This window comes from Pan paniscus, chromosome 4 (genome assembly GCF_029289425.2).
Source record: "Pan paniscus chromosome 4, NHGRI_mPanPan1-v2.0_pri, whole genome shotgun sequence".
Taxonomy (NCBI): Eukaryota; Metazoa; Chordata; class Mammalia; order Primates; family Hominidae; genus Pan; species Pan paniscus.
In genome coordinates this window covers 88562779-88576790 of record NC_073253.2, presented here as the reverse complement: position 1 = coordinate 88576790, position 14012 = coordinate 88562779, and the positions used below count along the sequence as shown (strand labels likewise).

Below are 14012 nucleotides of genomic sequence, written 5' to 3'. Positions count from 1 at the left end.
TGTTCAATCATCGTGCCATTTCATTTCACCTGAGAGTTTTTATAAAAGGGTCAGAGCCAAAACATATGCTAGTTCAATTTGCAATAAGGTACACTTAAGCAATTTCATTCTTCTTGGCAGGGCAAGTGTGGGCTATTCATTTCTCATTTATTCACGATGATGATATTCCCTGTTCAGCTGGCTAGTGTGATCAAGGAAGACAGTCTTAGGCATTAGAATATGAATAAAATTTACTTTTAAGCTGTGCACTCAAACAAAATAAAAACCTATGATTACCTACTCTTCTTATAGAATCTTTAATTACCACTTGATAGTGTTTAGCCTCTTTATTTTTCATACAGATATATAGTCTTTGTCATACCCAATTTCCTTTATGGTTCTAATATCTTTACATTGGCCACTGAGTAGATAGTGGAATTAACCAGAAGTCCATTTTAGGAATATTAGTTTGGTACCACTCTTAGATTGTGCATACATTTTGTTAATTTGTCTAAGTCCCAGTTCTGCCTATGACCCAGTGAGGAGCAACATAATTTATTAGCCTCCATACCCTGTGGATTCCTGATTTTCATTTAGGTAAAAACTCTAGCCAGCAGGTGGCAGTGTGACAGAGCCCGCATATGCACCAATCATATTAATAACTAACAAATTAGGATTCTAAGATCTAAACTTTCAGGGACTAATAACACTTGCTTCCACTATAAAGGTTCATACTTCCTTCCATTTTCTAAATTGTTGAAGCTCAAGGCTCTGAAAGGAGACACTAGACCTTATCGTTATGAGTGTCTTCAATCCCATAATTGCTTTGATAATCCAAGGAGCCATTGGAAAGAAAGAGACCTGCCACAGCTACAGCAGAAGCAATCAATAAACTATCTGAGACATCCATCTAGAGTTAAGGCACACAAGCCTATTATGCCTACATCAAGGAAACATGCACCTGTTTCATGTGTGTATGAATAGGAAGGTTTAGGTTAGATTAGATAGTTTTCTACTGAATAATCTTTTATTATGGACAACATGTTTATGATAAGTAGAAGTTATTGAAGAGACTACCTCTGGTCAGTTGTCATTTATTGTATCCCCACCACTGGAGTGAAAGTAACATGGTTCACAGAGGTCTTCTATTCTGTAATTTAGACAACTCATTTTCACCATATTTCTCAAAGATCTTAGAAAACGAAAGTGGATTTTTAAAATTATGATATATTTTAGCTGTCCCCAAATTCTGCATAAATGAAATAAATGAAAGCATGAAATGAATGAGGAAAACATATGTAACTATAATAGAATGTGGTATGGGAGGGGAGATAGATGCCAGGTGTGAAAGGAGACTTGGGGAAAACAGAGAGAATGAGGATGGGAGCCCTTCAAGAAGGGAAGACTGTCATTCTCTTCTCCCTATAATACGACTGCTTGGTAGCTAACTCACTGATCATCCCAAGCCTAACTGCCCAAAGAGGGCAGATATGAAAGAAGACGGCAAGGCAGAGGAAACCTGCAATATAGTGGCAACCTATAACGCACCTGTTTTAACGTCATAAAGATGAGTGAATTTCCCATGGTCAGCTGGACACAGGAGAAAGGAGCTAAAATTGAGAAACCGTGCTGTCAATTTACCCAAAAAGCCTGCCTGCTAAGCAAGGGGCCTCTAGAATTAAGAAGTTATAAGATCTACCACTGGGTGCCCATGTCAGATTCCTATGCGGAGGGGACACCCAGAGCCCCCAACAGCAAATAATTCACAAAATTACATGAGAATTAGCATTTGAACAACTGTCTTTACTGCCATTCCATTTTAGCCCTAAAAACAGCGGCAACCAGACCAGGCACGGTGGTTCACTCCTGTAATCCCAGCACTTTGGGAGGCCGAGGCAGGTGGATCACCTAAAGTCAGGAGTTCGAGATCAGCACGGCCAAGATGGTGAAACCCTGTCTCTACTGAAAATACAAAAATTAGCCAGGTGCGATGATACATGCCTGTGATACCAGCTACTCGGTGGGTTGAGGCAGGAGAATTGCTTGAACCCAGAAGGCGGAGGTTGCAGTGAGCCGAGATTGCACCACTGCACTCCAGTCTAGGTGACAGAGTGAGACTATTATCTCAAAAAAAAAAAAGTGGCAACCAATGGAGCACTATATTGGCACTATATTCATAGAGATTTATGCATTTTAAAAATTTTCCTTTCCTTTCTATTGCAAGAAACTGGGAATCAGTAGCCCCACCCCGAAGGAATGAAAGTTCTGATTATGTCTTTGAGTTCTTCAGATATCTGTTCCCATGTATCAGCAGACATCAAAATGTAGTTGCTTTTAATAAATGTGAAATATTGTAAAATTGTGACAAATAATTTTTCATATTTATTACAATTTTGTGGGTAAGAATTTGGGCAGGATTTGACTGGGCTAATATTCCATTTCACATGGCATTGATGAACTTTACACTGTGGTATTCCACTAGTACAGTGGACTGGACTAGAAGCTCCAAGACAGCATCACTCACATTTCCAGAACACTGGGAGGTATGGTTGGAAGGCAGAGCTGAGCTGGAATTGTCAACCTGAGCACCGCAACGTGGCCTCTCTAGTATGGCAGCCTCCGGGTAGTCAGACTTCTTACATGACACTTTGGAACTCTAAGTGTTCCAACGAGCAAGGCAGAAGCTGCATGATCTTTTATGTTAGACTTACTTTTAATAATCAAAATAAACTAAAAGTGATGGGATCAGCTAAAGATATCACGAAGATGTGGGAATGGGTATCTGACTATTCATGTTTGTTCGGAGTTGTTGAAGACAAACAAAACTGTTTGATGTTTACATTCCCACTGAGTTGGACTGATCAAAACCCTTCAGCAGAAATGCTCACAGCTATTCCCTGCATGGAAAGTGGGAATTAGCTGCTAAAGTGTTATAAATTTGCACCAGATGCACAAAATAAAAGAAGGAAGCAAATGGAAGAGATTCAGTTGAGATTTTTCCAAACTTTTCAAGAGACCATAAGTAAAAGGAATGGGGAGCTGCACTTTTATTAAGAACAATTATCTCAAGAGCCAAACGTCACCACTTTCACCCTGATCCATTACTTGAGAAAGTTGTGATAATAACCTTGATCGTTCTGCCAAACAAATAAAACCTATAATCACTCAGTCTAGAGGATTCTTTTCTGAACCAAGCAGAAACCAACTCAACAAATAATTCCTAATAATAATAAACATTTTGAGCCACTCCTTGAAGAACTGCAATTGAAACTCCTGTATATTCCATAGTGATAGTCATCAAAAATAAATTTGAATAAAGGGAGAGAAAAGGAAGATGTATGAGTTTTTAAATACTCTCTTTGATGTCAGAAAATATTTCAGAATGGGTGATTTTACATGATAATTATTTCCCCTCACCTGGCCCTGTGAAATACCCAATGATATGTAAAAGGAAACTGTGTGGAAGAGAAATTAAAACTCGGGTGAATTTTTGAGGGTAAAGCATAGAACAGGATGAGGTCACACAATGAAATGCACTACTATATATTCATGCAATACTGCAAACAGGACTCATTGGCAGCAGTCACAATTTCTCTGGACTTATGCTCTGAGGAAAAGGAATAGGTTTCTGAGTTTCCCCGCGAGACCACTCAGCTGTCAGTCCAAAAATGAAAAACATCTCAGCAGGGACTCATTTAAGAGTCTTAAATCCAAAGAACTGCAGTATAACATTGATTCTGTCCATGCCATACTTACTAACTTTACTCGCAATTATGGAGAAATTATACTGCGCAGTGCTTTCTCTGTCTAGTAATTCATTAGTGGCGATGGTTCCTTCATTTCCATCTATTGTAAAGTAGCTGTCCCCATCACTCTTCCAATCTATGAAGTACCTGTATATGAAAAGAGTAGATGCAAATGTGCAATGATTACACATTAATCATAATGGCACTTAGGCTAACTTGACACAGTTCCTTATTTTTCTCCCTGTAACTATTACCCACCTTGCAATAAAGAAGACTATAAATGACAGCTTCTTTATTGCAAAGTCAGTATGCTCAAGGGGAAACTGGAAATAATAAAAGATTTAGTACTCCTGCTGTTCATATTATTTTAGGGCCTTGACACCTTGAAAGCTCAGCAGAGACTAAAATTCTAAAGCTGACCATGAGTTTCCTTAACCTGCTGAATATTAAAACTTTTTCAAGCAGTAAAAAATTCCTTAACAGTGGCTATGACTGTGTAAATGGGGTTGAGAGAAGCACTGGAAACAACTACAAAGAACCCAGGTCAAAACAGAGGTAGAATCTTTGTTTCCAGAGATAGAAAAAATAACATCATGGAAACAAACGGTAAATTTTTTTAACTGACAATTTGGTAATTATACAAAAATATTTCCTCAAACACATATAAAACGGTCATGGTTGTTTTATTTTGTTATGTATTTTGTTGTTTCATTGTTGTTTTATTACATATCGGGTCAACATTAAAAAAACAGTGACTTTGGATAATGATGTCTCTTTATCTTGTTTATTATGTGACATATTTGATAATAATGGATGCTGCCCTACATGAAGCAACTGGACTAAAAATTCCAAGAAAATGAATAGCAAAATAGAAAATGCATGTATTTAAATCTTTAAGTAACAGTAGATATATGGATCGGTATTATGTGAAATTCTTTTTCCAACATGTGTTTTCAATCACAACAATCATTAACATTTTTAAATATGACAATTTGATAGACGTTATTCTCAATGCTTACACATTGAGAATAAAAAATGTCTGCAGAATAGTATTATTGATATGTCTTACATATGAGAAAAGAGAAAGCATAGAGACATGAAGGAATTTGTCCAAATTAACATAGTTAGAAAATTTTAGATTGATGTTTGAACCAGGTCATCAATGTTTCCCATATAATTATTATTACACAGTCTTACCAATTTTAAATATAACATTTTATGGGAAATGATTTTGCTAATCAAAAGGCACAATACACAAAATATTTGTCATCATTTTATTCTAGCCTGGAACCAAAGAGAGATCATTTCAAACAATGGCTGAAAGCAGATGGCATCATTGTTAGTCAGCCCCTTGGAATCACCACTCCAAAGAAAGTGTTCATTGTGAAAAGTCAGTAAAGGGATGTGTATCTCAACATAAAAAACTATTTATTTTGACAAGCTGATTATTTGAAACTGTAGCAGTTTGTATGTTATTTCAGTTCTAGATCGCCTGCATTTACAAGTGAAATACATCTGAAATATATCATTCCACACTAGTCTGTATCTGTTAGTACAGGTGTACCTTATTTCATGGCTCTTCACTGTATTGTACTTCACTCCTATTGCCGTTTTTACAAACTGAAAGTTTGTTGCAACCCTGTGTCAAGCAAGTTCATCGGCATCATTTTTCCAATAGTAAGTGCTCACTTCATATTTGTGTCACATTTTGGTAATTATTATATTTCAAACTTTTTAATTAATATTATAACTGTTAGGGTGATCTATGAACAGTGATCAGTGATACTTGATGTTACTATTGAAATTATTTTGAATAACAGTGAATTATTTTGAGGCAAATGAACTGCACCCATATAAAATTGTAAACTTAATCAATCAACGTTGTGTGTCCTGACTGCTTCACTAGCCAGCTATTCCCCCATTTGTCTCCTGCTCCTTGGGCCTTCTCTAGTCCCTGAGACACAACAATATCGAAAATAAGTCGAGTAGTAATTCTACAGTGGCCTCTAACTCTTCAAATGAAAGAGTCACACATATTTCACTTTTAATTAAAAGCTGGAAATGATTAAGCTCAGTGAAGAAGGCATGCCTAAAGCCAAGATAGTCCAAAAGCTAGGCCTCTCATGCCAAACAGCCAAGTTGTGAATGCAAAGGAAGAGTCCTTGAAGGAAATTGAAAGTGCTACTCCAGTGAAGACAGGAATGATTAAAAAGCAAATGAGTTTTATTGTGGTTATAGAGAAACTTTAGCGGTCTGGATAGAAGATAAAGCCAGTCACAACATTCCTTTAAGCCAAAGTCTAACCCAGAATATAGCCCTAGCTGTCTTCTGTTCTATGAAGGTGGAGAGAAGTAAGGAAACTGCAGAAGAAAAGTGTGAGCTAGCAGAGTTGGTTCATGAGGTTTAAGGAAAGAAGTCATCTCCATAACATTAAAGTGCAAGGTAAAGCAGGAAGTACTTATGTAGAATCTGCAGCAAGTTATCAAAAAGATCTAGATAAGATCATTGATGAAGGTGGCTACACTAAACAACAGATTTTAAATGTATACAGAACAGCCTTCTATTGCAAGAAGATGCCATCAAGGACACTCAAAGCTAGAGAGAAGTCAATGCCTGGCTTCAAAGCTTCAAAAAACAGCCTGACTCTCTTAGTAGAGGCTGATACAACTGGTGATTTGAAGTTGAAGCCAATGTTCATTAACCATTATAAAAATCCTAGAGCCCCTATGAATTTTGCTAAATCTACTTTGCCTGTTGTCTTACAAATGGAACAACAAAGCCTGGATGACAGCACATCTGCTCACAGCATGCTTTATTAATTTCTTTTTTAAAGACAGACTCTTGCTCTGTCACCCAGGCTGGAGTGCAATGGTATGATCTCAGCTCACCGCAACCTCCGCCTCCCAGGTTCAAGCGATTCTCCTGCCTCAGCCTCCTCAGTAGCTGGGATTACAGGTGCATGCCACTACGCCTGGCTAATTTTTGTATTTTTAGTAGAGATGGGGTTTCACCATGTTGGCCAGCCTAGTCTCAAACTCAAGACCTCGTGAGTAGCCCACCTCTACCTCCCAAAGTGCTGAGATTACAGGCGTGAGCCACCACACCCAGCCGGTTTACTAAATATTTTAAGTCTACTGTTGAGACCCACAGCTCAGGAAAAAAAAAATCCTTTCCAAATATTACTGCTTATTGACAATTCACCTAGTCACCCAAGAGCTCAGATGGAGATGTATAAGGAAATGAATGTTGTTTTCATGACTGCCAACACAACATCCATTCTAAAGTCCATAGACAAAAAATGTAATTTTGACTTTCAAGTCTTATTATTTAAGAAATACAGTTTGTAAGGCTATAGCTACCAAAGATAGTGACTTCTATGATGATTCTTGACAAAGTAAATTGAAAACCTTATGGAAAGGATTTATCATTTTAGATGCCATTAAGAACATTGGTGATTCATGAGAGGAGGTCAAAATATAAACATTAACAGGATTTTGGAAGAAGTTATTCCAAGCCTCATGGATGACTTTGAGGGGCCAAGATTTCAATGGAGGAAGTAACTGCAGAAGGGTGGAAATAACAAGAGAACTGAAATTAGAAGTAAAGCCCTAAGATGGGCCTGAATTGCTGCAATTTCATGATAAAACTTGAACAAAAGGGGACTTGCTTCTTACAGATGAGCAAACAAGGTAGTTTCTTGAGATGAACTCTACTTTTGGTGAAGATGCTATGAATATTGTTGAAATCATAACAAAATAATTAAAATATTATATAAACAGTTAATAAACAGTGGCAGGTTTTAGGAGGATTGACTCCAATTTTGAAAGGAGTTCCATTGTAGGTAAATGCTACAAAACAGCATCACATGCTGCAGAGAAATACTTTGTGAATGGAAGAATTGACTGATACAGCAAACCTCATTTCTTTCTTAAGAAATTGCCCTAGCTACCCCAACCTTCAACAACCACCACCCCAATTAGTCAGTAGCCATCCAGTTCAAGGCAAGACCCTCTACCAGCAAACAAGATTACAACTTGCTGAAGGCTCAGGTGATCTTCAATGTTTTGTTTTTGTTTTTTGTTTGTTTTGCAATAAAATATTTTTAACTAAGGCATGTACTTTTTTGGGCATAATTCCATTTCACACTGACTTGACTATGGTATAGTGTAAAGATGATGTTTATATGTACTGGCAAATGAAAAAATTGTTTGACTTGCTTTATTGCAATATTTGCTTTATCGTGGTAGTCTGGAACCAAACCTGCAATATATCCAAGGTATATCTGTAATTGATTTCTGAACCAGAAGATGCTTAATATTTATTAGAATAAAGTATGAGCCACGCTGTTAATCTAATTTTGACATTTCTTCTGTTTATTGGAGGAGTGAGAAAGCACTGATGTCTTCCAATTTCAGTGTGGTACCTTAGCTCACATGAATGCTCTCAAAAATTAAAAACGAAGTTAAAGCACACCAAAAGGTCAGAAAACACAGAGATATAATGAGCTTAATTCTCCGTACCGCATATTCTTTTCTGAACAAGAAAGTATTTCTCAAAATACTTCTTTATAGCACCTCATTTAACTTGCCATATGCCTAATTTAAGAAGAAAATTGCCACTGAAACTCCTTATTAACTGTAGTATTTCTGAAAGATTTGCTGATGTAGGCTCACTGTGTTCAATTTTTCAATTTATTAAGTATTTGCTGAGTGTCCACTATACACTAGACATTGTTCTAGAGATGAGACATATAAAAATAAGTAAAGTATGATGCCCATCAGTGAAGACTTTAGTTGGGAAGACATGTGTAAACAGACTGTTTCAATGCCTGAAAGAGAGATAGTAGAGAAGGCTCTGCAGGAGTGCCAAGAAAACACATTGAATGTAAAACCTAGTGCTTCAGGCAATCCTTCCTGCACATGATATTTGGCTGACATTAGAAGGCTATATGGAAATCATCCAAGAGGAGGTTGAAGCAGAAAAAGTGAGGGGAGGAATAGACGGTGTTTTAGAAAACTGCAACAGCAGTAGCAAAACGACACAGGTGGTGTAGGGAGCTATCAGTTGTTCAGAATTACTATAGAAAACAATCTGAGAAGCACAATGACATGAAAAAAATGAGTGATTTAGGTCAAGAAAGATCTTATACATTATAGTTAAAAAACTATTAATTTCTCTATAAGTAGTCCTTGGTGCATGATTTGTATTAGAAACTCTCAAATACTACTGAGAGGAATCACTGGTTTTTAATATATTTTTAATATTTTAAAAATATTTCAGATGTATAATAAAGTTGCAAGAATTGCACAATAAAGTTCCAAACATCTTTCACTTACACTTATTATGTTAGTATTTTCCCACGTTTGCTTTATCACTTTCTCTCTTCTCATGAGCACATGAGTTTTTGTAGAATCAAGGTTTCAAGTTGTCTGACTTTGGTACCATTAAGCCACAGACATGCACTTCATATAGTCATCAGTTTTTATTCTTTGATAATCTTTTCCTTTTGATTAGGTTGTTTAATCCATTCCCATTCAACAGCTAATATTGATATAATGGTATTTGCATTTGCCATTTTATTTTTAGGTTTTCTATATTTCTCATGTCTTTTTTGTTTATTTCTTCTCTACTCCTTTCTTTTACAATAAGTGGATATTTTCTAGTGTGAAATTATTTCTTTAATGATTTTTATTATATAATTAATTTTCTTAGTATCTGCTTTAAGTTTTGCCATATATGACTTAACTCATCAGATTCACATTCATACTAAATTAGAGTAAAATATAGAGATGTTTCTTCTATGTAGTTATGTGTGATAATTGTATATATTATATATGTTACATACATATATGTCACAAGTGCAATAAAACATTGTAACAATTATTAATTTTTATAGTTTTATGTAATGTTTGCATCCTGCCCCTCCTGGTAAGATATTATATCCCTTGACTGGTTGCGAAGGAAAGAGAAACCATGTCTTTTTACCACACCTGCCAGGTGGGCATTTGTATCAAGCCGAGCTGGGACATAGGAGTGGGAGCGGGGAGCAGGTTCTGGGTTAAGTGTCACTGTCTTTTGCTATTCTTACCAAGTTTTAGTAGCTTTTCTTGAATAAATTGTTCTTTATGTGCTGCATGCTCTTAGAAAATTTTCCACAGACTGTAAATGAGCGTCTTTTATTTTTTAAAGAAACGAATGTCATTTATTTTTGTTTCACTGGGGAGTGCGTCTATAGATCGCATCCTGCTGCCATTCATTAAGTGGAAACTCCATTCATTTTTGAAAATCCCTTACTCTTTTCTTGTGAATTCCAGTTAACTTGCATGATATTTTTCAAAGCTTTTCTTTACTTCCATCTTTGAAAATCTCTGCAATGAACAGATCATTCTTTAATGCTAATAATATTCAATTATTATGTAGATGTTGGCAAATATAGCACAGCTTGTATACATTTTGTGTATGTGACGTGATTATCCTACTTACCCAAAGTTTGTTAAATTTCTTGAGAGCAGAGACTAGCTTTGTTCATCTCTGGTTGCCAAGGACCTGGGATGTTGTTTGTACATAGCACCTGCCACTTAAATATTGTATTGAATTCTTTGCACAGATCCTATTCTTCCTGCCTATATAATAGTTACCTATTTCTACATCAAGGGAACATATTTAGAGCTTTAAGACTGTCTTATTTGGGACAATCAATTATTTCTGATTTGATGAGGACTTTCTCAGTTTTTACAGTGAGTGTCTTTAGGCCCAGAAAACTCCTCAAGAGTTTTCCCAGATAAGATTGGGAAAATTGATCACCTTGTTTGTTAATATTTGTAGCATATGTTATAATTTAACAAATTGATTCAAACAGAAGTCTAACTTCATACAGTGAATCACCACATATACAGGTTATGTTTAAATTTTAGGTATTTTTGATAACGAGTTTAAAATTCAAAGACTTACATAATATATACATCAAATAATATGTTTATCTCTTAGTTATGTGTTTCTGTATATCAATCCACTAGGATCCAATATCTTGCAAGCTGAGTAAACATATTTAATTTTTTAGTTCATTCAGCCTAATGCTGAAGTAGAATTTGCAATACATAGATTAACCACCACTGAGATGCAATGAAATGTAGCATGAAGCACAGTAATTGTTTTGTATAGAGAGAATTAGGGTGATATACATTTTATTCACTTACCTTGTGCAATTAGTTTAGGGATCTTTCATTCCAATATCTATTCTCCTTATGTTCTATAAAATTTGGAAAATAATACCTCCCTAATAGTGTAACCATGAGTGTTGTTATAAAAATGAAATAAGATAAAGTATATGTTGCATAGGGATAGAGTCATGTGTATCAGCGTGTGAGTGTACGTGTATGTCCTTTTCCCCCTTTCTCCCTCTCCTTTCATACTGTTTTGTATTACTTCCCAGATAAAAACTCTTCCTTACCCACACATTTTCTTATCTGGCATCAAGTCGTGGCACACATAACCTTCAACTTTCTAGTACTTGAACTACGAAGCTCCCACACAAACTCGTACAGTACAAACCATAAACACAAATATCCAGGCTCTATTTCACACAATGGTGCTTCTGTTTGACTGTCATTCGCTACTTTCTGGTATCTAATTTTTATCTCTGTCACCTTGTGAGACTTGGCAAGCTCCTTTCTCTGCATGATATCCTCCAACAAAGCTTTATATCTTCTGGAATATAGCTGACACCCATTTGAACAGTTTCTACTCAGCTAAGCATCTTCAGCATCTTCTCATAGTTAGCCAGGTCTTAGACTACAGGCCTAATACTAGCTCCCGGCATCTTCCCAGTGCTCTGTCTATATGTGACTGACTAAAACCTGTGCCTGACTAAAGCACAAATATTTTCTATTGTGATAGCAACTGAGAGACATTTATAAGAAAAGACCATCAATGAACTTGCAATGAAACCATTCCTACATTTTCTGGACAATTTTGGAAAAGATATGGCCCAGTTCTTAATGGCATAGAAATTTTGAGGAGTTACAACCTCACAGAGTGAAACATCGTGTTTCTGCTGTCGGGTTGCAGCAGTCTACTTACTATCTAAGGATAAAATATTATTGGAATTGCAACTAATCACAACGGTATAACATGAACTGTGTAATTTGGCCTAACAGATGAGTTTCAATGAGCAAAATATTTAAACAGAAAGTATGTTTGACTCATCTCATACTTATTTGGTGAGTAGATGGGATTTAAGTGAAAAAACGATTATATGATGATAATCTGTATATAATAAAATAAACCTAAGTTCATACAATTATGTACAGTGATTGTTGCTAAAAAAAAAGGTTTTAACATTTGAATAGAAATCAGAAATTAAAACATTAACCTAGTCTGCACAGGCCATTTGAGAGAGTATGGTTTTATTCCTATACTGTAAATTAGTTTTCAGAAACGCCTTTAAAATTTTTATTCTATTTATTAGGTAAGCATTTCCCTTAAAATTGTACTTTTCAATTTGCTTAATAATTTTCTCACCATCAATGGAAACGCTAACTTTGACCCTGCCCCAGTTCTCAACTACATGTGTAAAAAGAACTTGATGGTACCAAATTCCTGTGAAAGTACTACACCTCATTGTTTAAACAATAAAAATCTGCTAATAATGATACAGGTCAAAGTAGAAAATGTTATTTTGTTAAGATAATGATAGTAGATCAAACTGTCTTTACTCTTATCTCTTCTTAGTTGCCAATGTTTTTGTTTTGCCTTTTGGAAGACAATTAAAGAAAGCAAATTCAGTTCAATTCATTTTAACAAACATTTTACTGAGCACCTAAGCCACCTGCAACAATATGTCAATTGTAATTTCTCCATCAGCAATCACAAATAAATCCCACTATGTTCCTCTCAAACTTTTTAAACCACCAGTTCCTACTTTCCTATCAATTTCTCTTTTTTCTTATCTTCCTCCTCATTTTTATTTTCCCCTTACTAGACTTAAAAGTTGTATCTTAAATGGTTTAGATGGTTTCTATTGCTTGTTTTAAATGTTTGATGAGAAACTATTTACAAAAGTATATCATTTAATAAAAGTAAGTCTTCTGTCTTTAAATTTCCCATTTGTACACATGCAATATGATTAAAATAGATCTCTAAAGAAGAAGAAATATACCATAATCTACATAATGTTGAAATTATAATTGTTGTATTTGTATTTTCCTCCAAGTTGCTTAAGCTTTCCTCTGCCCCCCCTTTTTTTTTCTTGGAACAGTCATACACGGTTTCTTACGGATCTGGAAGTTAACTTCAAAACTCTCTTCTCCTCTGCCATTCTGTTGGTTATCTGACCACTGTATTTTGTCTTTAACTCAGAGCAAAAATAACTGTATCTTTGACAAGAACTTCTTCTGCCCCCAAAGCTTTACACCTGTCCTTTAGTTTACTCTGTGGACACCTTGAAGCAGCTTGCTCTAATAGAAAGAAAATGAGGTTTAGACAAATAATGATTAAGTCCAGGCTCTGTACTTAATAGCTTTAAACATCCTGAGTCTCAGTTTTATCAGATATTAAAAAATGCAGACTGTAATACCTGACTAAATAAGTAAAGAATGTGTGCAGTAAATGTTGATATCTGATATCTTCTGCTTAGAAGTATCTTTGACTCTAGGGACTTCAGAAGTCCCTTATTTTGGACTTGGTTGTCAGATCATTTCAATTTTTTTTCCTCCCATTCATGTCACAGAACTTTCCTAATTTCCTCAGAAATCAAAGGCACCTTTTTGCTTTGCTCATGTTCTCCCCATAAAGACTTGCTAAATCCCTCTAGACAGCATCTATTTCTTCCTTCTTACAAAACCGTACCATTTTTTAAACTTTACTTACTACCTATTTGAATTGGTGTTAACAGATTCTCTCAAATGAGAATAGCAAAAAAACTATTTTGTGTTGTTCATTATACAGGGAGTTTTTTTCAAGTATGAAGAGTTCCTTACTGAATATATTGCTCTATTCATAATACAGTGCACTTATATGTGTAAATTGAATTATTTTATCTGACTTTTCTTATTGATAATGTCCTGGTCATATTTCAAACATGGAATACCTTAATTTACATTTTTGAACATTCAAACATATTTATTCTGAAGTCCTTTTGAGAGAGCTTCATTATAACTATTTTGTTGAACTAAGTCCAGTGCCTGTTATCCCAGGTCACCACTGGATTTATTTACTCTTATTAGGTCATGGCCAAATGGCTCTGAAGAACGGTGCCATTTTATGTAGAGCTGCTTACCATTTGAAACC

The 14012-nt window shown here is 35.5% G+C and overlaps 1 protein-coding gene across 4 annotated transcripts in view; it reads right to left on the bottom strand.

Annotated features, from left to right (window-relative positions):
* The window catches only part of CDH12 (cadherin 12), a 1103355-nt gene that overhangs the window by 28873 nt on the left and 1060470 nt on the right, over nucleotides 1-14012 (bottom strand). For all 4 annotated transcript variants that reach the window (XM_055112489.2, XM_055112491.2, XM_034960250.3 and 1 more), the window contains one exon: nucleotides 3736-3872. In XM_055112489.2, the coding sequence (XP_054968464.1) occupies nucleotides 3736-3872 (137 nt within the window). The remainder of the gene's footprint in view (nucleotides 1-3735; nucleotides 3873-14012) is intronic.